Genomic DNA, 25581 nt, shown 5'->3' with positions numbered 1-25581 from the left:
GACGATTTTATATCCTTAGCCATAACTACACTTGTTTTCCCTCTTGCATCCTAAGATCTTTTTACCTTCCAGACACTTACGATGTCTCTGTGCCGCCCTCATGCATCTTACAGAGAGTTAGGGGCAGGGACTGCGACTGAAGCTGAAGCTGAATTTTAATTTCAATCATTTTATTTTCAGCCCTTTTAAAATTCAGGCATCCAGAGACTAAACTTGTTTAGAAGTATAGGTGGCCCTGAATTCCTTTGGCAACAACACGTCAAGGCCATCTTCACGGATATGGGAACTAGAATCTCCTTCTCCAGGGTTTTCTGAACAGGCCTGCGTCTTCACGTCTCTAATTAAATGTCTCTTGGCGTTCCCATCCTTCACAAATATATGACAACGTTGGTATCAAAATACTGTGTTCTTACTGGTTGTCGTAAAGCTGAGGTACTTGCAGCCCTGCTTGCAGTATAAATAACACTTAAATTCACATTTTGCATAACAGGGGCCCTGATCCTTATGGATGGGGTCACGAGAGTATGAAACATTCAATACATCCTGGCACACAAATGTTAAATAACGGTAATAAATTAATAAATACATAAATTATGTAAATATTTAAATAGCATTAATGTCAGTGGCAACTTGATAGCTGGAAAAATCTATATGTAAATTAGCTTGATTCTGTGGGCAGTTAGCATCTACCTATAAAGATACAGCAAAGACATCATGGCGATCCTAAAAAAAAAATTTTTAAAAAGCAAATCAAGTGGAAAATATCTTTTGGGGTCTTTTCCATTGTGTCTTTAAAAACGCTTTGCTGACTGTCTTCTACTTTTCCTCCAAGGTTTCATCCTGGGACCGGAACCTGAAAAAGAATGCCGCAAGTCTATGTGGGATAGACGTGCAGTAGCAAACCTTCTTCCTCACAGCACGTTACCCCAGACAATTGGGTTTTGGGGATTTCGTGTCAGAAGGCCCAGGCCTTCTGTATGTGGCCCAGAATTTGGCTGTGTCATGGTTGCCATCCTTGCTGAAAATCCTTGAGTGGCTCCCCAGGGCTCCTAATACAAGGTTCTATCTCGTGGAAGCTTGCAAGTCCTCCACGCCCTGACTCCTGGCTACCTCTTTCTCTTCGTGGCCTCCCCCTCTAGGAGGGCAGGACCCACGCCTCTTTTCTTTACTGCTGCACAGTGCTCGACAGAACACAGGCATCAAGTAGCTACCTGTTAAGGAACAAATGTACATTTCTGATCCTGGCAGCTCTGTGCCGGACACCCCATCCCGCTTTCCTCTCTCGCACAGCCCCACCTTTTCCCTGCACCTGGGACCACTGAGTGTGCGCGTCGGGCTTGGGCTTCCCGGGCCTGCTCACCTAACTGCAGGGCACAGATGCCCATTCGCTCCAAGATGAGCTGTAGTAACGGTCCTGGGCTTGCACGCGAACGTTGGCATGCTTTTGGCAGATGACGGTGGCTGAGGTCTCGTCCGTGAAGACTCTATCTTTCTGCAAAGGAGAAGGAAATCCGTGAAGGTCCATTGTCCATTGGCAACGCAGTCACAAGGTAGGCCGAGCTTATTTCTGCAAAGCACGACCTCCCCAGACAAGCACGTCCCAGTCTTAGGGCACTCCCCTTGCAATTCACAGGGGAGTGCGTAGAACTTGCGCCACCTACTGGCAGAAGCTGCAAACACAGATGGCGGCTTTTCTACTTTCTAAGCCTTGAGGGAGAAATCATGGGGCTCAGCTTTCATCTTTCCCGCACAGCTGCCTTGCCCCATGGCCCTGTGGGCAGTCACCCTAGTCCTAGGCTGCTGGTAGGACTGAGACAGGTTTTCTCTAGCCATCCCCTGAATATGCAGAAAAACCATATCCTGATATTTTCTTTTCTTTTTTTTCTTCCCAGCTTCCTGAGTTTATATCCTGATCTTTTCATTACACAAACTTGCCTTGAAATCCTGGCACTGCTACTTAATAGCTGGGGAACTTCAGGTAAATGCCTTAGGCTCTCTGTGTCTGTTTCCTCATTTATAAAGAGGAACAGTAATGCCTGCCTCATAGCGTTGTAAAAGTTAAAGGTAGTAATCATGTAACACTCTTAGCAAGTCTTTAGCACAGAGAAAGTACTCAACTATTAATGATATATATCTTAAATAGAGAGGATACTTACAAGTTTTAAAATAATATTTAGGTAATTTCTATTCCAGAATAGCCTCCTCCCTTCCCCCGCCCCAATTTTTTTTGAGGGACTAATGGCTAGGTTTCTACCACATGCTAAATGCTATGCTGAATAAGGTCTTTGTCTAGTGACTTTAAAAGTGGGGTCAAAGGAGGCTAAGGCTCTGGCAATGTGCCTCTGGAACCTTGTAAGAGGCAAAGAGATTCTGATGTAAGGCAGGAAAGTTGGAAAGACATTGTCTTAGCCTGTGTAAGTGTTGACATCCTGTTTAGTAAAATAATTTCACAATATCTGGAAGAGCTGGGAGTTAACCACTGTGGGTGAGACATGGCATGCATGTCCTATTATTCATTATATGTACTCAGTTGGAGCAGTAATTTTAGGCTCCTGGAGCCTAAATCAGCCCAGAATCAGGACAAATTCTGAGTGCCACGATCAATGACCAACCATACCGGTGATGGTGGGGCGCTTAGGTGCATGGACTTTGTGTCTGGCAGACTGAGTTTGTGTCCTGGTTTTGTCACTTCCTAGCTGTGTGACCTTGGGCAAGTCACTTAACCTCTCTGTGTCTTTGCTTGTGAAATGGTGGGCTTTGTCACTTCCTAGCTGCGTGACCTTGGGCAAGTCACTTAACCTCTCTGAGCTCCAATATCTTCAATTGTGACATGGTGATACTAATACTGGCAGCCTTTATAGGGTTAATTTTGTGGATTAAATGAAATATACATGGAAAACCCTTGGCATAGTTCCAGGCACATGGAATGTGCTAAAAAAAAAAAGCAGTATGTGCCGCATAACAATGTTTCGGTGAAAGAAGGACCATATACATGAGGGTGGTCCCAAACGATTATAATATTGTTTTTTTACTGTAACTTTTCTATGTTTAGATATGTTAGATACACAGATACTCCCCACTGTGTTATGATTGCCTACAGTATTCAGTACCGTGACACGCGGTACAGGTTTGTAGCCTAGGATCAACAGGCTATACTATACGGCTTAGGATGTGTGTCCCATCATGTTTGCACAATGACGGAATTCTCAAACGTGTCCCCATTGTTAAGTGATGCACAGCTGTAGCTGTGATTATCACCATTCGTCTTCTCCCTGATGTGGGCCCCTAGAAACCTGACCACGGACTCTACTGCGCCTGAATCACTTCTTACCTTTTCTCGCTTGTTCTTGCCCTGAACCTGAACAGCGAATGTCAGGGAGAAGTAGGAATGTGGAGTACTCCAGGAGTCGGGGTACTCCCAGCTGACCTCCACGTGCCGAGAATTCTCTAATGGCTTCAGCTGCAGGTTCTTGGGCGGGTCGGGTTTGACTGCGGAAGAGGATAAACACCCTTTATTTTCCTAATGGGGCTTCGAAGTTAGGTGGTTTTAGCTTCTGATCCCACTTGCACCTTTGCCCAGTTGTGAGTCCATTGGGGAGTTACTCAACTTCCCTGAGCCCCGGGCTGGCACATGTGAAGCCCCTCTGCCTCCGGTGCTCACGCCGGTGCCTGGGGAAGGCAGTCACCAGGCAGTCAGCATCAACGGCCATACCCGTTACTTCGGGACCTGACAGATCTCAGAATCCTCATCACTGCGCAATCAGACGGGCCCTCGCGGTGGAACCACCTCTGCTTAGTGCTCAGAAGAAAGTCCTTCGAGACAAGAAGACTCTCAGATCTGGGCCGTACAGGCACGGACCACCCTCTGGTGCTCACGCCCTCACTCTGCCCCAGACGCAGAACTGAGCTGAGCCTCTCGCTGGGGATGAGGTGAGAGGTTTTCCCCTCACGGCCCTTTCTTTTGTCTTGTCATAGCTTCTGGCACCGACTTGTCTTGTAGTAGTTACAGTCAATTGTCTCTATGTTCATTCATTTATTCAGTGAATAATTACTGAGCACCCATGATGTTCCAGCCACTAAACTATGCGTGGAGGATGCAGAGGTATCCCAAAGACTCCCTCCTCAAGCAGGGGACCTTCTCCTGGACAAGGGGAGGGAGAGAGGAGCTATGGCGTGTGCCTGGGCTCTGTGGGCCAGCGCTGCTCCACACACAGACCGCAGCTCCCAGCAGGTGCTTCGCAAATATTCTGTCTGCTCTTAACGCAACTGACATCTTTCCTTTAGGTGTCAGCTAGATGTTACCTTCTCAGAGGGGCCTTCCCCGACCACCCCCTGTGAACTAGACCCCACCCTCCCCCACCCACCAAGTACAAACTCTCCATGGATTCTAGAGAGAGTTCTGTGGTCCTATCACACTTTATCAGGATGCCTGGTCAATGAGTAAGTGGTAAAGGAAATGATTAATGGCGAATTCTCTATCTGCCAATTTAAAAAATAGATGTCCATTTTGGAGGGGTGTATATTCCAATAAAGAAGTCCCTTTTCAAACGCTAAAGAAAGATTGGTTGGGAATAGTTGCAATTTAGTAGGGAAGCCCTGATTTGGAATATAGATATTATGCTGGAGGGGCTCTGGGATTCAGCATGGAAGCTACGTGGGCAGCAGAACTGCAGGGCAGCAAAGAGCCTGCTTTTCCTCGCAGGGCGGAGCTGGGTCTGAATTGCCAGCTGTGAGATCTAGGGCAAGTTGCTTAACCGTTCTAACACTCAGTTTCCTCTTCCTTGAAATGCAGATAATAGTATGTACATCGTACTTTTCTGGGTGCAAAATAAAAGAGATGATGCTTGGAAACCCCCATGCACTGTTACCCTAGTGCACGGGACATTGTGAACATGTGACAAATCGTCCGAAACTCACTGATGTCCCTGATGAAGAAGCTGCTGGTGTAGTTTTCGTACTTGAGCTTGTGAACAGCATCCAGCACGACCTCAATGGGCAGGCTTTCCTCGGCGGCGGGGCAGGCACTGTCTTCCTGACACTCCACCGAGAACCTCTTGTACTCCCCGTGGTCCCTCTCTGCAGAGAGTGTGGCGCTTCCACATGTCACCCCTCCGGCATCAGAGGAGCTGCAGTCAAAGACAGAAAGTATTCTGTGTCACACACTGGCGAGCGAGTGCCTCCTGATCGTAGCCAGCGAGGCAGGTATGGCCTCAGCTGCCTGCCTGAGCACACAATCTTCTACCCAGAGGGTAAGAAGCTGCCTTCCCCAGGAAATAAGCTTATCTCCAAGAGACAGTACAAATGTTTAGAAACCTGCACTTATGTGTCTCTGGCCTAAATGAATACGGAAGTTTCTCAGATTCAGAGTTGCTGATTTAATTAAAATTAAAAATTTAAATTCATTTTTCTAATTTTAATTACAAAAATCAATACATGCTAATTGTACAAATTAAAACGATGAAGATTTACATAATGGGAATAAGTGTGTGCCTTTTTCATCTCGCCTTGAACCCTAACCTCACCCCCCCAGATAGAAATACTATTCAGAGCTTGCTGAATCCTTCCAGACCTTTCTCCATGAATATTCAAGATACTCATTATTTCCACATATATATATATGCATATACATTTTACCTATAAATACACATATAGATTTTATTTTTTAGGAAATAGGATCAAATTATATATATATATATATATATAATTTTGCGACGATCTTTTTCCCCTCTGAACATATTATGGGGAGCTCTCCACCACAAAACACAGGCTGGGTTATTGGCTTTAATGACTGCACAGCAAGCCAGAGTACAGTATACCATGCTTTCGTTAACTGTTCCCCTGCTGACTAGCAAAAACATCACAATGAACACATGCACCTGTGTCTTTGTGTCCTTGTAGAAGCATTTTCTTTAATAAGCATTTTCCTTTTAAAGATGGGAAAGTGAGACCCTCCCAAAGCTTAACTTAGTGAACTGGGGCAAAACCAAGTAATCACCTAGGGTTTGCCCCCTTATCCTACATTGCTCAGGAACTTAGACGATGATTAAAGTCAGTCACATGGGGGCTCACAGGGGTCCTGTGTCCAGGAAAACTGGTTTCTTAGGGAAAGTCCGAGTGTATGGGACAAACGGCGAACTTCAGATTCGTGGTGTCAGTGGAAGTAAAAGGAGTTGAGGTGGCCTTGGGAAAATTCCAAGAGGCCTCAGAGTTTTGGAGTCTGCTTTAGGGCTTCCCAGATCTATGCCCTAGACTAGAGCTCTTGTTTTTATTTTTGACTCAAAGTGCAATTTTAGCAAGTTGTTCATAGGTTTGAATTTTCCTTTTATCCCTTCCCCTGGTGCTATGAGCCTTAAAAGAAGCATTGACAGGCAAGGTAGATGAGTGGGCTCAAACACAGCAGAGACTATTCTCAGGTAGTGATAATATCCTGTTCTAACATACATGTTTGCTCATGTGATTGGCTTAAATCTCTATGCTTTTTCCCCAACTTAGGCAAGAAAGGGAGGTTGAAAAAGTGTGGGTTTGACTTTGTCCTTCCCCTTATCATTAACCAATAGGTCGCTGACAGGTTGCCTTATTTTCTTTCTTTCTTTCTTTTTTTTTTTTTTTGAGACAGAGTCTCGCTTTGTTGCCCGGGCTAGAGTGCCGTGGCATCAGCCTAGCTCACAGCAACCTCAAACTCCTGGGCTCAAGCAATCCTTCTGCCTCAGCCTCCTGAGTAGCTGGGACTACAGGCATGTGCCACCGTGCCCAGCTAATTTTTTCTATATATTTTTAGTTGTCCAGCTAATTTCTTTCTATTTTTTAGTAGAGACGGGGGTCTCACTCTTGCTCAGGCTGGTCTTGAACTCCTGACCTCGAGCGATCTTCCTGCCTCGGCCTCCCAGAGTGCTAAGATTACAGGCGTGAGCCACTGCAGCCAGACTGCCTCATTTTCTTAATAAAATAGTTTTAGCAAAATGCTGAGAAGCCAGAGTGTTTCACTTACCCTCTGCTGCTTTTGACACTGAATTTCAGATCAGTGCTGATTGCTGTCAGCCACCAGCAGGTGAAACGTCCAGAATAATTCTTGGCCTCGCATTTTAGAAAGGTCTTATTTTTAGGTTCTGGATTTGAAAAGAACAAAAATTCAATATTTAGTGGTTTTTTCTTTTCAGAAAGATTGTGATTGTGATTAATCACAGGCCACCAAATGGTACCAGGGTAAAGTTCTCTCATTTATAATATTTCCTGGGAAAATGCTGCTGCTCCCCTGGCAGGTGGTTCAGTGAGGACTGGGAGTGTCCCAGCCGGACCCTGATTCTGCAGAGCACACTACACACCTCACACATCAGTCAGATGTGTTCATTTTTTTCAAGGCTGTCACACCAGTGCTGAATTACACACTATACACATCAGTTAATTTCCATTAACCATGCAATAGTACCACCGCCATTTAAAGAGAACCTCAGGACAACCATTCAGACTGACTAGGAAACTCTCTCAATATAAGACTTTGATGGTTGATAACCCAAAGGGTCCAAGAAAGCAAATGAAAATGGAGGTTCCGGGTGGTTTCAATAACAGACTTGATGTTAACTCATTAACTGCCCTAATCATGCCCTGCCTTTTCAATTTTTCATTTTTGTATCTCTTATGAGCGACAGAGAAAATTGACACTATCCAAGGGAATTACCTTTCTGGTCCTTTAAAATATCAGTGGACCAAACTCCATCTTCCTTTTTGTGAAGCAGCAGGAGCGACTGGCTCAGAACTTCGCCTCCCTTGCTACAGGTGTAGCGGCCAGCATCTCCGAACTCTCTGACTTGGACGGTCAGGGTTTTGCCAGAGCCTAAGACCTTACTGCTCTGTCCCGAGGTCCAGGTGATGCCTTCTTCTTCAGGGGTGTCACAGGTGAGGACCACCGTTTCTCCGGGGGCATCAGGGTACCAGTCCAACTCTACCACATAAACTGTAGAGCACAGGGAGTAGAGTGTTTTATTAACTATCTGGGTATCGCCGCTGCCTAAATACAACCTTGCTCATAACAAGTGTTTGGCAAATAAATGCCTGCTGGGATGATCTCAGGACAATGGGCCCTGTTTGGGCTCAAGGTCATGGAACAGAGAAAGGAAGAGTTTTATAGCTTTCTTTCATAATGAACCTCTGATTAGCTGGCAGATGGGAATAGGGGAGGGTACAGTACTTAGCAAAATAACATAGTGGTTAAAAGCTCAGGGTGTTGGGAAAGACTGACCAGGACTGAAATCCTGTCTCCACTAACTGGCTGGACTTGGAGTAAGGTACTTAAGCACCATGAGCCTCAGTTCCCTCATCTGTAAAATGAAAATAATGATAATAATATCGATGTCAGAGGTTTGGCAGAGAATTAAAGGCAAAAAGCATGTAAAGCACTCAGTACAGTGTCTGCTCATGGTAAATTCTGTGTTAGTTATTGTTATTCACAGACTAAAGAGTCAGCCAACTGCACCGAGAAACTCTCTTAACAATTTTCCATGGGGATTTAAGGATTTAGTTCCTTCTGCATGAAATTCAATGGAGATTTTCAATTCTCCCTGTATTTTTTTCTTTTTTTTTTTTTAGTTTTCATACACTCTTAGGAGGCAGTCCAGTAGATCCTACTTTTCCACTTTATGAAGGAGGGTACTGAGGCCAATGGTCAAAGCAAGGTCATATTAAGATAGAAGTACAACAACAGCTACAGCCCAGACCTCCTGTCTCTTAGGCTTTGCAATGGATATCTAAAGCCACTATCTAAACTGGCCCTTGAAGAATGGCTCAGTGTAGTATTTCAAAGAGTGTGTCACATCAAAGCTTCACACATTCATTTATCCGTGCATCCATTATTAATTGAATAGAACAGTCTAATGCAGTGGTTCTCAAAGAATGATCACTGAGATACCATTAGCAGCATCACCCGGGAAGCGGTTAGAAATGCAAATTCCCAGTTGCTGAATCAGAAACTTTGAGATGGGCCCAGTGACCTGCTTTTAAGCTCTCTAGATGATTTTGATGCCTGCTCAAGTTTGTGAGTCACAGTGGCTGAAAGCCTGGATCCTGGAGAGGCACGAGTCTGGATTTGGAATCAGATCTAGCCCTTTCGCCTGCTTTGTGGCCTTGGGCAAGACATTCAATTACTCTGAACCTCGGTGTTATCCTCTTTCAAATGAGAAAAATATTAGTACTTGCTTTAGAAGGTCGACACTTGGGTTATATAGGCTAACTCATATAAGAGCTTAATGCAGTACCTTTCAATACCCTATAAAGGGAGGTTCTTGATATTGGCCTTGAGTGTAAAGCATTGTGGAATATAAAGTTCTCGATTCACTTCAATGGGATTTCTAAGGACTGAATGGGTAACAGAGATAAGAGGTCAAAGCACTTGGGGCCCAACTCGGGATATGATTAGCTGTGCTGACATAGAACCTCAGGCACCTTTGGCTTTTTCTACTTTTTCTTTGTTTCCCAGGCAGCTGAACAGCATAGTTTCTTTCCCTCACAACTGAGACTCCCGAAGCCCCAGAAGACCCTTGCCCAAGGGCAGGGAACACAACTGCAAGAGGAAAGCTCATGAAACGCACCACAAAGCTAGTGCTTAGCCTCACTGCATCATCCGGCCTCCCAAGTCACAAGCCCTCTGAGTGTTTCTCACATTGACTTTCTGGAATTTCTGTGGTTTACCAAATCAAAAGTAACTAAGGGGTTAAACAGACAAGGGCCAATTTCCCGGTGCTCTCTGAAAATCCCAGGGTTGGAAGGGGTCTGGCATAGTCCTCTGGCTCAGGCCTTTGCCTTTACTTAACAAAGGGTCTGAGACTCTCAAATCCTCACGGGGGTCGAGTTGGAGTAGGCTGGATTGCTGTCTCCTCAAAATTTTTAAGAAGACAGGAATGGTCCCAAATTTCTCCTAGGCACCCATTTCAGTGCTGTACTCTTCTATCAAGAGATTATTTCTGATCATCAGCTGAAATCTTTCATCTTTAATTTATGCCTATTCCCTCTTGCTCAGCTCTCCAAAGACACAGGAAATAATTGCTTCGTGTCCATCCTTGTAAAATCTTCAAATACTTAAGTGCACAGGCTTGGAAGTGAGACAGAATTGGGATCAAGTTCCTGTCCCACCCTCACCAGGTATGTGACATTGTTTGGGCAAGTTACTTAATCCCTCTAATCTCAATTTTCAATATCGATAAAATGGGGTACAGTTCCAACTTCATACGGAGATTGTGAGAATTAAATGAGATACTTTACTCAGTAAATATTAACTATTATCATTATATAATTAAAGAGTAATTGCCAACATTATTATGCTGGCTTCAATGAGAAACATCTGAGGGTCTTTCAGGTACAACCAATAATCAATTAATATTTACTGGGTGTGAGACACTAGAAGGATAGAGAGAAACTCTTATTTTACTAGTACCCATTCTATTAGTCTAGTAATCATTTTTATCAATCATTGGCATAATAAAAAGTTTCTCTTGAATGATCAGAGACATTACTTAAACAACCAAAACAACAATACTACCTAACATTTACTTTCACTTTACCATCTGTTGTCTTCTGTATTCATTAAAACCCACGTGCTAGGTGTCACTTTGTAATACCATTTTACAGTTGAAGAAACTCAGCCTCCTAGGTGACCGAGCTCAAGGTCATATAACCTGGACTTGAACCCAAGCCAATGTGAGTGTAAATCCTATGCGTTCTCCAAGGAGCTTAGTCAGAGGTGGGTTCATCACAGCGCCCGCTGAAGGGGCAATATCGTGTGGTGGAATGGGAAATGGTAGAACATAGTCATTATGCTTTTCAAATCCTCACTTTGGAATTTTAATTGTATGAAACAGCTGGGAAGTAATACTGGCAAAGACCGTATCTCCCACCACAGTCCAGAAAAAAGCTCTTTTTCTGGCATCCAGTGTGAAAACCAAACAATATGGATATTGCAAAGTGAAAGAAGGAACTGGGGCCTTTTGTTTTCCCAGGGGACGGTTCTCACTAGGAGGACCCAATGCATGGTCACCCATTTCTGTCTGATTTCCCGCCAGTGGCTGCCTGAGAGTCCTGCTTGGATCCCCGGGGCTTCCCTAGAGAGTAAGGAGAGGCTGGTTACCATCTTTCTCCAGTTCCCAGATGGCCGCGAGGGGAGATGCCAGCAGAACCAGGCAGAACCAGGAGATAACCAGCTGCCGATGACACATCTTAAGGAGGGAGAGAAACAAAAGGAGGAGAAAGAGGAAAAGAGAAGGAAGAGAAAGGAAAAAGAGAAGAGAGAATGTTAATAACTATTCAGTAACCTTTGGGAACCATATATACGTTCTAGCTAAATTTTTTAAAATCTTGATTTTCCCCTTTCTTCTCCACACTGTCAGACTGATACTTAGTGAATTCCAGGAGCCCTATGCCAGTTTCTGGGTAAGAACATCTCCAAATAGAGCAGCAAAGGCTAATCTGGAGCTCTGGAGATGAGAGATCTAAGGCCAGCCATCAATATAATCTTCTTACTAAAAGATGGGAGACTTAAAGCTTGGAGGAGGAACATGACTTGTCTGGATCAACATCCAGCAGTTATGTATTTAGTGTTTACTATGTAAACAGCACTGAGCTGGGAGCAGTTGGGAGAGAAAAAAAGGTTTTACCTGAATCCTGCTTTCTAGGAGCAAATACATTCACTCAACAAATATCTGTGAAGTCAGTGTGTTAAATAGCTCCCCTCCGGTTGGGGAGCTAAGCCACACTCCTGTATCACTGTAGCTCAGGCAGTGTGTGCTGGGACACCCCGGGGTGAAGGACTTGGGTTAGAGACAGGAAAGGTAATAATACAGAGGCAAACTTTCAACTTCTGGCAACAACCTGGTTGCCAGCTTTTGTTGTGGAGGCTTAGTTTCTCTTGTTTAGATGGGAATTGCTCCAAATTCAAAGATGACTTCCTCCCACAGCCCGTAACCTAGTGGTTACCTAGCGTATCTTGGAATAACCTGCAAGCATTGCTAAAAGCGACTGCTGAGCCCCACCCTAGAGTATCTGGTTCGGCAGGTTTGGGAGTGAGGCCTGAGAATCTGCATTTCTTTTCCTCTTCTCTCCCTCCCTCCCTTCCTTCCTTCTTTTCTTTCTTTCTCTTTTTCCATGAAACTACATTTCAAAAGAGAGAGAATCTGCATGTCTAAAAAGTTGCCAGGTGAAGCTTGTGCTACAAGTGCTGGGGCCAACACTTTGAGAGCCACAGGTTTAACCCATGCTTAGGGTCTAGAACCCCTGGAAATCAAGGTGTTGAGGAAAAGACCCCAAAATATTGATATATCTACCATGAAATAATGAAATGCCTAATTTTGTGTTAAATCAACTACCATCTTATATTAAATCCTAGTCTAGATTTGTATCCAGAGTTTATGAAAATCTTCACACTGCAAAAATTACACTCCACTTATGAATGGGGTGGAGGTGATCATGGCTTGATTTCATTCAGGAACACCTTCATCCACCTTGCTCAGCACCAGTGGTCTTCAGGCACGTGGTTTCCAAAACCACTGGTCTACATCACATGAAGAACAAGGCTCAAATGTTTCAGTCAAATACCTTAAAAATGGGCTGGAGTGACTGAGTGTTGACAAATTAGAGCTTTGTTAGAACTACTGAGAATCGTTTATTCCCTTATATTATAAAGCTTGTGGCTGGCAGAGACAGACTAGAAGTCAGGCCTTCTTTGTACACTGCTCAATTCTCTGGCACTGAAGCATGGAGTTTTAGGGACATGGGTACCATTTAGTCCAGGTTATGATGGTAGCAAAGTACTAGCTGGTACAGAGCATTTGTTAGTACATTCACAGGCTTGGAGTCAAGCAGACACGGGCTTGAATTCTGGTCCTACCACTCACTAGTTGTGTGACGTTGGCCAAGTTACTCTCTGAGCCTCAGTCTCTTGATCTATACAATGGACATAATACTCATCTCAAAGATTTGTTAGGAAAGGAAATGAGATGACGTATAGAAAACAACCAAAACATATTAGCTCGTCCCTAGAGGAAGAAATAAGGTGAAAATTTGATATCTTTCTGTTTTGTATACAATGGAGAGCCAAAAAAAAATTGTGCCAGGCTGCAGGGAAATGCCTTTAGAGGTACTGCAATTGCATGGGTCTGTAAACCCCAGATGTCGCACTCTGGGAATGGAAACAATGGAGAGTCTTGGCATCTCCTGGTGATTCCTTTATATTCTTTAATACTGGGGTTTTCCCTTTGGCTGTGTGCCCAGCACTTCCCCTCTGGGCCTCTGATGCATTTGAGAATTTCAGGTGAACTGCATCAGGGCCTAGGGAGCCCTGGTGATGGTACTAAGAAACAACTCCCATTTTCGAATCCCTACATTTTAAACCACAGAACAGTGGCCGGGGTGGAGATGGTGGTGGGTCACCCTCTTAATCAAATCCAGAGAGGCCAAAAAGGGGGCAATATGTGGTCACCTTTTGGCTCTCTGGCCGATCAGCTGATACTGGGAAGCTGTATCCCTCAGCCCACATTTCCTTAGCATGGTACATTTAAGAATCTTGAGGATTAAAATTTTTTTTCATGCAATTTCATAGGTTCTATAAACTCTTGAAGCCCTCGCATGAGGGATGAAGGGACCCCAGGTTAGGCACTCCTACTTTCTGGGGTGTGCTAAGGGCTCCTTTACACTAGTGCCCATAAAGGCACACCAATACACTTGGGTGGGCATCTCTTTTCAAGTTTTATTTTGTTCGTTACTTTTTAATGAGAAAAGAGAATTGTTAACCAATCAAAAGACACAGTCACAGCTGGCATGGGTGGCACAAGCAAAGGGCCCAGTTTTAGAGCCAGGCAGACCTCTAGCATTGGCAACTCAGCTCTGCCACGAATTTGCTGCGTGACCCTGGGCAAGTCACTTAACCTCAGTAAGCCTCACACTCTCAATCTGTAAAATGGGTGTCCTAGTATGGTGAGGAGTTCATGTGAGGTGTCCAGTGTGGTGCCCAAGGACGCCAGGACCCTATTTGCTCTCCTTCCACAGCACTTGCTACAATGACAATAACATAGTTACTTCTTCACTGCTTGTCCTCCTGCCACACCGAGCTCTCTGATGGCAGGGATCATGTCTGTCTTGTTTCACACTTCAACCCTAGTGGCTAGCATAGAGGGACTCTATCAATTATTAGAAGAATGAATGGATGTAAAGAAATCATAAAATTTCGTATCCCACCTGAGCTACATAATGAGACCCCGTCTCTACAAAAGAATAGACAAATTATCTGGGTGTGGCGGTGCTCATGCCTGTATTCTCAGCTACTCAGGAGGCTGAGGCAGGAAGATCGCTTGTTTGATCGCACGACTGCTCTCTAGCCTGGGCAACAGAGTGAGACCATCTCAAAAAAAAAAAAAAAAATTTCAGATCCCAACAAAATGAACTCTAAGATCAAATTCTGATAGCTTAAAATTCCTTGTTAAAATGATTATTTTCACCTGATCATGACATTGCACACAATTTTACCTGGGCAAGTATGAGACACCAGTACAGTAAAGATTATCTTTCCCCCCCGCTTCTCCTAGATTTAAGAACTCTTCAGAAAATAGTGTTAAACATTACAATTACTTTTCATTTTTAAATGGGGCCAAAGTTAGTTCATCCAAAAGAACTGGGGAACCCCACTGTCAACTTGGCTGACATCACAACTGACTACCAAGCCCATCACAGATATGGGAGCAGCAAGTCTGATCAGTAATGTGCAGTTATGAAATATAAGTATGAATTCAGTTATTTTAAGGAATTCATGAAAGGCATTTTAAAAAGTTTCAATACTAAGGCAAACACCACTGACCTGAACTCTATATAATCCTTTAACCGATGGGCATTAATATTTAGAAACAAATTTATATATATACCACTTCAAAATAAGATAAAACAAACCTTTCTAAGAAATGTGCATTTGTTCACAGACCTTCATACACAATAATTATTAGTTGACTTTCTATATTGACAATTTATACATGCGTCCCTAAAGTACCGAGTTTTCACTAGTGTCCCAGCAGGTGAGTCACCAGGGGTGCCTCCAAGAGTGCATGACTCCACATTGCCAGGCACAGGGGTAGCACCTTCATGGTGGCTACACCTGGACAGCTGTAGGCCCTCGGGAAGGGGAGGCAGGGGATAGGGAAGTGCTTACCTTGCTCTGGGCAGGCTGCAGGGTCCAATGGGGCTGAAACCGTTGTTTCTTCTGCTGCTATTGCTGCTGCTAGAGCTTATATACTCTACTCCTACTAAGCTTTCTGATGGAAACTCAAACTAGAAACTGACTGGTTCCAAATTTTGCAACATTGAAAACAACTCTCAGAACCTGGGGGAATTTCAAGAAGTTCCTTTTTTTCCCCTCTCTCTCTGTGTATCAATAACGCTGAGCGAATGCAGACATCAAAATCCCAGGTAAAGAACTAAGAGGAAGTAACTTTTGGGTGGGGGAAAAAGGAAGGAGATGGAGATGACTCCTTTGGGTTTACATCACGGCCAAGGTGCTTAGAGACAGTACGGGGCGGTAGCCTCTCTGGGTTCCACGGACTGGGGAAGAAGGAAGCCCAACGGGAGGTCAGGTGGGGGGCTGAGCTCATGTTAGGAGGGAGCAACTGTATGCTAGAGTTCCTAAAAGCAAAATCTGTGCTTCTCCCGAAGTCAGAGGGGATGAGATGAAGGGCAAAGGGTTTAGTAAACCTGTGGCATCTTCCCCCACATTATCCCTTTAACATCTGGATTTCAGAAACATACTATTATCACCCACTGTGGCTCCGTGCACCACACACACAAACACAACCAGGCACAGTCACGCAGACGCAGCCCTGGGGAGATGATAAAAATGTGTGTGCCACTAATAAGACTCACATCGGTACAGAGACACATCCTGTGCTCATAGGTACTCGCTCCCAGAGACAGATGGGAGCAGAAACTGAAATATCACAGGCAGGCACACACACACAGACTACACTCAAGGCACATCTCCTTGGGCACCCAGACTATGAGTATATCCCCATTTCATTTGCACACAAATCTATGGCCCTAGGAGCTTTGCACAGATGCACAGGATTAGCAAAATAAAGATATCTCTCCCAGTGGAATTTAAAGTTGCTAAGGGGTGTGCAAAGGTGTACGCCGAGTGTTCAAAGACACCCCCAAACCCTGTCTGCCCAAGACCGGGAACGCGTAACCTGCACGTCCACCAAGGACACCCGGCCAGACGCGGGCCGTCCCCAGAGGCGCCGGCAGAGGGCGCTGCAGCGAGGCGTCCCCGCGCCCTGGAGCCCATCCTCGGCGGCCGCCCCCCGGGTTCCGGCCCTCGGCCCGGGCCTCCGCGGCGGGGGAAGTTCCGGGGGCGGGGGTCGGGCCGAGTTTTAGGCGGACACAGATTTCCGGGCTAACTTTTTTGTCGTCTCAGCTGGGGGAAAACGGGAAACCCGGCCAAGAGCAGCGGAGCTTCCCAGCCACACACTTCCTCCGTCCCGCCAGTTTGTCTCGGCCGGGGAGGGCGCTGGCCGCTAAGCTGGCAGTCCCACTGGTTATCCGACCTCGTGCTCCGGAGGCTTACCTCCAGCTCCGAGGGCCTCCTCCCATCCTGTGCCCTCTAGGCCTCCCAAAACTTTGCCTCATTGGCTTCAAGTGAAACCAGTTCTGTATCCAAGATAAATTATTAAGGGAACAAAGCGGGTTGCATGGTATGGTGGTTGTGCGATACCATTTGTGTGTGGGGTGTGTGTGTGTGTAAGTGTCCCTGCACTTTTTACAGTTGGTATCTCTGGGGAATATGTAACAACTTGGGAGGGGGTTATTTCTGTAAAAATGTATTCATTTCCCCCAACCAATCCCCAAAGGGTCCTGAACAGAAAACTGTATATGAAATTCACATGCCATCGTTTCACTAATTTATTTACAGTGGCTGCACTGCTACAGATGTGTAGCAGTGAGGAGGGAGTACAGGAGGGTCTCCGACGGGGGAGGGGGCTGTTGTTGCACACCTTCTAGTTTTTGGTTACAAGCGATACTGGGAACACACGCCCTGCACAAGCCGTTCATGCGCTGATCATGTCTTGCCCTTCTTGTCTACTTAGTTGGTTGGAAGGCACCTGGACTCTCCAGCCCTTTATCAGGAAGTGACTTGCGGTTACCTCCCCGGGGCTTTGTTTTCCTTAACTTCCGTGAAGCCTGCCATGGCTCCACTTACGCTAAGCACCAAGCCAGCAAGCCATATATACAGAAGCAGAACTAGGCTTCTCACATCCAGGAAGCCTAGCCTATCATGGAGTTACCTTTGCTCTTATCCCTGTTTTTCATTCTGATTAACTATATTTATCAAACAACTAAAAGCAAGCATAGTCACAGAAGCGAATAGCATCAGTTAGAATCAAAGAGAGCACACATTTTCCCATTATCAATTCCTGTTCTTCAACATAACTGAATGTGCTCACGAATTATAATCTTTTCCTGGGATGTAAGTCGCCAAGCCACTGCTGAAATGTTGTACTTTCATGGGTGGTGATGAAGAAGCGTCCCTTTTAGGTGTGGTATTTCCTGGAGGCAGAAGGCTGCCCGAAGCGAGCTCATTCAGTTTTTCAAGTGCTCTTCAAATACATGGTTTTTTTTGTTTTAGTACTTTGTAAAAGATTCCTAGAGTCAGCTTCATTCTTAAAGTGTCTAAGATGTCCTCACTAATCTCGCCTTCAGCGATGACTCTGATCACATCTCTACAATGTCATCCTTCCACCCTTGGCCCGTGATACGAAGGCAGAGGGTGTTAGATGCAGTGACTGCTGAATTTCGTCATCCAAGTAGGCATCTTTGGTCTGCTCGACTGGACTGACTGCAGAGTATGACAAATGACCCACTTTGACCTTGATTTTGCCATTTGCATGTGAAAATCTTTTTCTTTTCCTCTCTAAATGCAACTCCATGTTAATCTCAGTGAAAGAAATGGGTGTGTGGACAACAGGAAGGAAGTAGGTGTGTGCTAGATTGTAGGATTGCTGAGCTGTAGAATTCTATGCTTATGTTAGAAAGGTGTGGGACCAGTTGGTCTGGTCTTGCTGTTAGGAGAGACAGATAGAGCAAAGCAAAGTGGGAACAACGTGGAAAGGGCAGATGTCTGGGGTGAAGCTTTGTCACCTACTGTCTGAGATGCACCTATGCACATCAACTGTAACCAACAATTATTGAATATTAACTGGCCACCCCCGCATTTATAGGATGGACTGTTAAACCACCATACAATAAAGCACATTCCTACCGCCACTTATCCTGAAGCACATGGATTCTCCAGGTGAGAGGTAGCTTGACCAAAAGTGGGGCCTGCAATTGAGAGCATCTTCCATTGTGACAGTTGATTTTGGACTCACATTTGAGGCTACATTTGTTTCTCTGCTCCCAGAGAATTTACATTCATGAAGCTTTCATTGGACCTTGCTCTGGAAATCTTCTTTGGAAGATAACGATGATCCCTGGTCTTCTGACCTGTCATTTTCTCTAATTTTTGGCTTTGAAAATCTTATCTATCTATCCATCCATCATCTATCTATCTTTATTTGTTCTTGATGGTACTTTTAAAAGCAACTCATATCCCCAGTTTAAACAAACAAACAAAAAAATCAAATATGACTGGGCATGGTGGCTCACTCTTGTAATCCCAGCACTTTGAGAGGCCAAGTCAGGAGGATCACTTGTGGCCCAGAGTTTGAGACCAGCCAGGGCAACATGGTAGAGACTTCTTCTCTACAAAAAATAGAAAAATTAGCTGAGTGTGGTTATTACCTGCCTGTAGTCCCAGCTGCTGGGGAGGCTGAGGTAGGAAGATTGCATGAGCCCAGGAGATGGAGGCTGCAGTGAGCTATGATTGGGCTACTGCACTCTAGCCTGGGTAACAGAGCAAGACTCTGTCTCAAAAATAAATAAATCAAGTAGTACAAAAGTTATTAAATGTTTCTATCTTCTTGAGGTGCCTCTTGAACTCCCCGATGTGAAAGTTGTTTATACCAAAGACCCAAGCTAGGCTGTTCCAAACCTACCCTTCAGATTTGGTTATGATCTCCAGTTATTTTACATGAGTATATAACCACCAAATAGAAACTCAATTTTATTTATGCTCTTTAATAGGTGAAAGAAGTTCCTTTTAGACTTTAGGAGATAGAAAGAATCTTAAGACTTGGGCACCATCACCACAGTATACTCTGATTGAGGAGACTTGACCAGGCCGGAAAGTTCCATAATGCCAAGGCAAAAATGTGGCAAGGTAGGGGGCGGCCAGTCACCAAATGAATTTACACCTAAGGCATTACCATGATTACTCTTAATATGTAAATGACAATGATATGAATAACAGAATGCCACTCTGTAGTATTTGGGAGGCCAGAGAAATTTAGCAAAAAGGAAAGCGGCATCCTCAGTCTTATTGGGAAGCAGCAAAGCAAACACGCTGGAGCTGAACAGTCTTGGGTTTGGTGCCAGGTGTGCTCTGCTAGCTGGATGATCTTGGGAAAATCACTTCAATTCTCTGAGCCTCAGTTTCCTCAGCTGGAAGATGGGACTGCTAATAGTACCTACCTCAGAGAATTGATAAAAGGATCAAGTTACATTTTGCACAGAAGATGGGTCAATGCTTGGTAACTCTTATTAAACAAAATTAAAAAAAGGAATGTGGTTGGTTGCCAAAGGAGTATATAGTCTCATCGTGTAGCGATTATAAGTATATAACGCAGCAAAATTTTAACAACTATTTTGTCTTTATGGATTGTTTTTTTAATTAGTTATTTTTTATTTGACAAAATGTTTACTGAGCACGTACTTTGTGCCAGGTGCTATGCCAGAGTAGAAGGAACACTGTCCCCACCAGTGATGTGCTCACAGGTACTAGGGGGCAACCAAAAAGCCAAGAGGCAACAGTGACACTGCAGTATGATACATCTTCCGATGACAATCAGGGCAGGGTGCTTTAGACACACACGTCTTTGGGGTGGTGGCCAGGGAAGGCTTCCCAGGAGGGGTGATATCTATGCTGAGACGAGCAGAATGAGGATTGGCCTGAGAAACCATAGTAGCTAATTTTCTGAGTGTGCTTCGGAGGGACCAGGTACTGTGCTATGTGTTTCACGTGTGTTTTCTCATCCAGTACTGACAACAAAACTATGACAACTTTACAGATGAGGAAGCCGAGGATCAGAGAAAATGTAGCGAGTGCGTGGAGAAGCTGAGATTGAAACACGTTGAGTGTTTGAGTCCGGCAGTACCACCTGTCCTGCAAGACCATCCTATATTATGTTTACAAAGTGCGGACAAGTCAGGTTAGTAAAAAAGGCATTATCCTTAGTGAGGCAATCTATAGGCAGCCAAAGGGATAAATGGTTTTCTAAGATGAGGGTGTGTATGAAACAGGAGGTACTGATAGCTCTTGGGGAGGAGGGTGATGTGATTCCAGGGATTTGTGAGAATGAGGCATCCAGTCACGAGGGCCAGGTGGGGACAGGTTGGCAGCAGGAGGCCTGGGATGGAGAGCGAGAACAACTCGCGTGTGCGCAGGTGGAGAACGCTACTTCCGCTTCCTCCCAGCAAGGAGGGCAGCAAGGAGGGCAGCCACGTGGTGTTTCCGCTGTGTGATTGGGAGCAGCCACCGGCATCCCCAGGTACTACTGGAAAAACGTCAGGGTGCACTGGGCTTGCTTCTAACCCTAGAGACATGAAGAGAGCTGATTAGAAGGAGCAAGCACACATACTCCGCTGTGCGCTCGGGCCACAGAGCAGGCCGAGTGTAGACACATTGGCAATGACTAGCGAACACTCTTTCATTTCTGTTGTCTAGCTGGATAATTGAAGTTCCATAACAGGTTCTTGTGGGTTCCAACCATGGGTTAAGCAGGGAACAGCGATGTGTCTGAGGATTAATTGCCCACCTATCGCTCTTTGCAGTGAGCCTTGTATTCTAACATGGTTGGAGTCATTTGGGCCCATCCGTTTCTGAGGTGGAAACGTCCCCTAAGAACTGGATGGGAGGCCGGGCGCGGTGGCTCACGCCTGTAATCCTAGCACTCTGGGAGGCCGAGGCGGGTGGATCGCTTGAGGTCAGGAGTTCGAGACCAGCCTGAGCAAGAGTGAGACCCCGTCTCTACTAAAAATAGAAAGAAATTATATGGACAACTAAAATATATATATACAAAAAATTAGCCGGGCATCGTGGCGCATGCCTGTAGTCCCAGCTACTTGGGAGGCTGAGGCAGTAGGATCACTTAAGCCCAGGAGTTTGAGGTTGCTGTGAGCTAGGCTGACGCCACGGCACTCACTCTAGCCTGGGCAACAGAGTGAGACTCTGTCTCAAAAAAAAAAAAAAAAAAAAAAAAAGAACTGGATGGGGCAGTCATTGAACACCGTCCTCCTCATGACAGCTAACTGTTACTTAGAACGCTTATTTCTTGCCAGACACCCCTTAAGAGCTTTACAGTTAGTCCTTTTAACAGCCCTTTACAGGCAAAGACGGTGGGTAGAGACAGAATGAGTAACTCGCCCAGTGTCTGCCAGCAAGGAGGTGGCAGAGCTGGAATTCTTGATCACAAAGGGCGCCCTTGACCCCTTCTGCCCGAGGCTAGTGATGTGATGCAATTGTCCCCTGTGTCTCTCTGAGCGGCCGTGTGCCAGAGAAGCCTTCCAAAGGGCTTTGGGCCAGACAGGGCCTCACTTAAAATACCTGTGTGTGATTTAAACTGGCATTTGTTTACCTTACCGTTATTTATTGAGTGATTGTCACCTAGCGGGCACGGTGCTAAGTCCTGTGATACAGTTGTGAGCAGAGCAGACATAGAGGCTGTCCTCGCGGAGCTAAACATGGACGTGCAGAGGACAAAACGCTGTGATGGGGACACGTGTCTGGTGACACGGAGAAGAGCCGGGCGGACCTCTGTACGGCAGGTGAGGGAGGCCTGTCTGATGAGGGGGCATTTGAGACGGGACCTGCAGGTGAGCCAGGGTGAGCACGAGCAGGGAGTCGCCGTGATGGGACAGTGCTCAGCGTATTTGGGGAACTGAAAGGCAGCCGTTGTGGCTACAGCGTAGGGGAGGGGGAGGTGCCCAGGGAGGCCCAGGCGGGGCCTGGGGGAGGGGCGGCGTGTGGCTGCACAGCCCTGTGTCGTGGGACATTTAGCACTGACGGGTGGGAAAGGTACTGAGCGGACACAGCCACAGCAACCAACCCAAGCACGCGCTGTCGTAGGACCAGGTACAAAGGAGGCCCCTGCAAACCACGGCTCACTCAACCAGCAGCTGCTTCTCATTTAACGGAGGCTGAGTGCCTCAATGACTTTTTCATGGCCCCTCCAGGCCAAAAGCAACAACTAGCAGTTCCATTTAGTACATCGTTAGGGCCAAATGACTTAACAGCTCTTCATTTCTTAACAACTTTTTAGTAGCCATTCGAACAAATGATACACATACATTGGAAGAAAAAGCTAATATTTTTATTGCATTCTTGAATCACCACAGTGACTAATGGGGATGTGTGTACCTGTTGGGCACTGTACAACTCCTCAGATTTTGGAATCTGATTGGACACTGCCACCCTCATTTTCTGTTCCATACTGATTTCCTTGTGGTGTTTACTTTTTGTCAGTAACGGCTGAAAACCTGGCTGCCCCCCAAATATGCCATCATTGAAAGGAATATAGCATGATCTAATGTTGAAATTGTGAAAGACCCTGAGTTTGTGCAGTGTTCAACAGATGTTGAGTATCCTATGTTTCCCTTGGAGAATTTAAAATATCTCACAGTACTGCGAATTTACAACGGTACCCTGGGGTGACCTGTTATACAGTTTGGGAACCACAGAGCTAGACGTACTACTTTCTAACTATGGAACTCAGATAGTCCTTTGCAACCAAATCCTTTCTCAAAGCCATATTTGAGTACATTCTGTGCACGGATTCTAGAAAAGTTGTCACCCTTTCTGGCAATTGTATATTTGTCCAGCAATTAATAGGGGTGGACCCAAGAGTGCTCACCCAGCCTGGCTAATTTGGATAGAGAAGGAAAAGGGTGAGTGATACATTCAGATCTTCAGCAATAGGATGAAAGCATGAGAGGCTGAACCAAGAGGAAATGAGTAGGGTGATATGCAACCGTGATTTGGGGACCCCTGATGAAGAAATGAGTGCTGAGATTCTGAAGGGCTGGTTATTGTCAGACCTGCAGGTAAGCAGGCTAAGCCTTAGGTGTTGCCTCTGTAATCAGGAACATCCTGTGGGAAGGCAGTTAGAGAGTGGAAGGAATTCAACACCCGGCTCCACCAGCACATTCCTTGGTTGCTCTGTCTGTTTCTTTAGCTCCCTGACTCATTCTTGGTGAGAGAAAGTGTGAGGATTAATGAGCAGATATCACGTTGTCTCAAAGGACAGTAGCTAGGAGACCCAGCTGACTTCAAGTCAATTTTACTTTCTCTTGCTGCGTAACATCATGTATGCAAATCTTCCAGGATGGCTGAGATGCTGATGAAACCAGTTCCCATGGCAACTGGGAGATTATCCTTACATCATCCCGTGATGAGCAAAGCCTGGATAAAACCAGAGGGAAGTAAAATTCTTGCTTCTCACTGAACTTGGGCTGTTTACTCAACCTCTCTATTGCCTTGATTTTCTCATCTATAAAGTGGGGATAATACCAACACAGACCTTTAAGTTGTTACAAGAAGTAATAATACTGAGCAAAAACCATGTGTCAGGTACTATGCTACATGCTTTAGATACATTAGCTTATTTCATTATTACAACAACGTTAGGAGACAGGTATGTTATCCTCAGAGACGTCTGAGGAAAATGAGGCACAGGGAGAAAAAGTAAGTTGACTGATACCATAGAGACAGATGGCAGAGCAGGGATGATGAGACACTGTCTAGTATATGATTTTTTCAAGATCATGCATGTGAGATCTTAGCCCAGTGCCTGCCCATAGCAGCTCTTAATAAATGCTAGCTATTATTATTGCTATATTTTTATTAATTTTATTACCATCATTATTTGGGGGAAATCACCTTAGGCTTCATGGAGGAAGTGACATTTGCAATCAGCTTTAAGGGGGGGTAGGCTTTGGACAGGTGGGGATGGGGCAGAAGGACATTCTCGACTGTGGGCACAGCAAGAGCTAATGCTCAGAGGTGGGACTGTGTAGCTTTGGGATGGAGAGCAGGGAGGAGACGTTGAGGCTGGATCTTAGACTCTCAGGGAAACAGGAGAGGAGGGCTCTGTGGAAGAGAGAGTAAAATAGCCTGGCTATCTGGTGGTAGACAGTGTGTCAGCATTCCAGGTTTTAGATACAGGAAGTGGGGAGATTGGAGCTTTGCTCAACAACTTGTTTAGTGAGCCAGACTGCCTGCTCTTGAGGCCACCCTCTCCTTTTGGGGGAAATCTTCAAGCCTGAGACCATACAGGCAGGTACCCAACTCTGGTGGTGATGCCCCAGGCCAGAGGAGGAAACAAAGTCTTGGAGGTCTGAAATCCCCACCCCAAAGTCTGGCTTTCATTCTAAACTCATCTCTCCATCAGGACAGGCTGTCGTTGGGTGCTTGTGTGTGTTCAGAGGTGACGGAAGAAAGAGAAACCGAACCAGCGGCAGAAGCTCCTCTCAAGGTCATGTGCCTCTGCTTCTCCCTGGTGCTACTTCCTTGTAAGCCCCAAAAGGGCATGGCTGACTTGAGCTTCCTCCAGGACCACACATTCTTAGGTGAGAATGAGGGGCTTCTCGAGAGGAAATGAAAGGAGACAGAGATGCGGTTTTGCCTTGAGTTTTTCTAACGAGAACCACTGAGAAGATTCATTTTGAAATAGAAAGATGGGCCTGGCAGTGTGACGTAATTGCAGGCATTGGGAGTCCCTGCTGGAGAACACACAGAGGTGAGCAGGGATTCTCCAGCGACCTTGTGGGAGTCTTTGGCTGGGAAGCTGGATGGTGGAGCTGAAAGGGCACAGAGATGGAAACCAGACCACCTGCGGTCTTCTGATCCAGTGTTTTCCAAAGGGCAAGTGCCTTGTGAGGTGGTTTTGGATTGCAAAGGAGCAACTCATTAAATAGTAACAAATAACACATGAGATCTTTTCCCCATTTCAAGGTTATTTTTCAGTTCTTCTGGCGCCGTCAAGAAGAAAGTCTCAGTTTTGGACCAGTGAGTCTTAAACACCTCTCCATCACTTGTTGGTGTCTCTTCTTAACAGAAAGCAGCCTCGGAGGCTTAGCAGGCATTAGTGTCTATCCTAGAGGGTCTCACTCTTGAGTGGTCGCACACTGTTATTACCTGGGGAGAACTTTAAAAAATTACTTATGCCTGGCCTCTCCCCCACCAGAGGAATTCTGATTTAATAGGTCTAAGGTCTGGCCCGGGCATTGGAACTTTTAGAAGCTCTCCAGGCAGCAGTTTCTAATCAAAATTGTCTTCTATTATATTCATGGATCTTCTACTTATGGCGAGTGATACTGGTTTTCTATTGAAGGCATTGAAGTAAAATTGTCTTTCAATATCAGTTGACTTAAGTAAAAACATTAAATGCCTGTTAAAGAAAAATAACTAAAGAG

General features: G+C 45.4%; 1 protein-coding gene across 1 annotated transcript; it reads right to left on the bottom strand.

Annotated features, from left to right (window-relative positions):
- Positions 1-821: 821 nt before the first annotated feature.
- On the bottom strand, positions 822-11201 carry IL12B (interleukin 12B). The gene is made up of 7 exons (XM_069484274.1): positions 11114-11201; positions 7676-7951; positions 6989-7106; positions 4918-5126; positions 3332-3489; positions 1361-1492; positions 822-853 (listed from the first exon to the last, which is right to left on the bottom strand). The coding sequence occupies exons 1-6, from the start codon at positions 11199-11201 to the stop codon at positions 1361-1363; spliced, it is 981 nt and encodes a 326-aa protein (XP_069340375.1). The 3' UTR covers positions 822-853.
- Between the last annotated feature and the right edge of the window lie 14380 nt (positions 11202-25581).

Source organism: Eulemur rufifrons, chromosome 10 (genome assembly GCF_041146395.1).
Source record: "Eulemur rufifrons isolate Redbay chromosome 10, OSU_ERuf_1, whole genome shotgun sequence".
Lineage (NCBI taxonomy): Eukaryota > Metazoa > Chordata > Mammalia > Primates > Lemuridae > Eulemur > Eulemur rufifrons.
The sequence above is the reverse complement of the archived record's forward strand: the minus strand, read 5'-3'. Positions and strand labels throughout refer to the sequence as shown.

What these genes read in the sequence shown, in the direction of transcription:
- IL12B (XM_069484274.1), bottom strand. Translation starts at nt 11,201, where the DNA reads ATGTGTCATCGGCAGCTGGTTATCTCCTGGTTCTGCCTGGTTCTGCTG. An exon ending in TATTTTAAAGGACCAGAAAG is followed by an intron (nt 7,107 to 7,675) that starts GTAATTCCCTTG and finishes TTTCAAATCCAG; the next exon opens with AACCTAAAAATAAGACCTTT. An exon ending in CTTCTTCATCAGGGACATCA is followed by an intron (nt 3,490 to 4,917) that starts GTGAGTTTCGGA and finishes CCTCTTCCGCAG; the next exon opens with TCAAACCCGACCCGCCCAAG.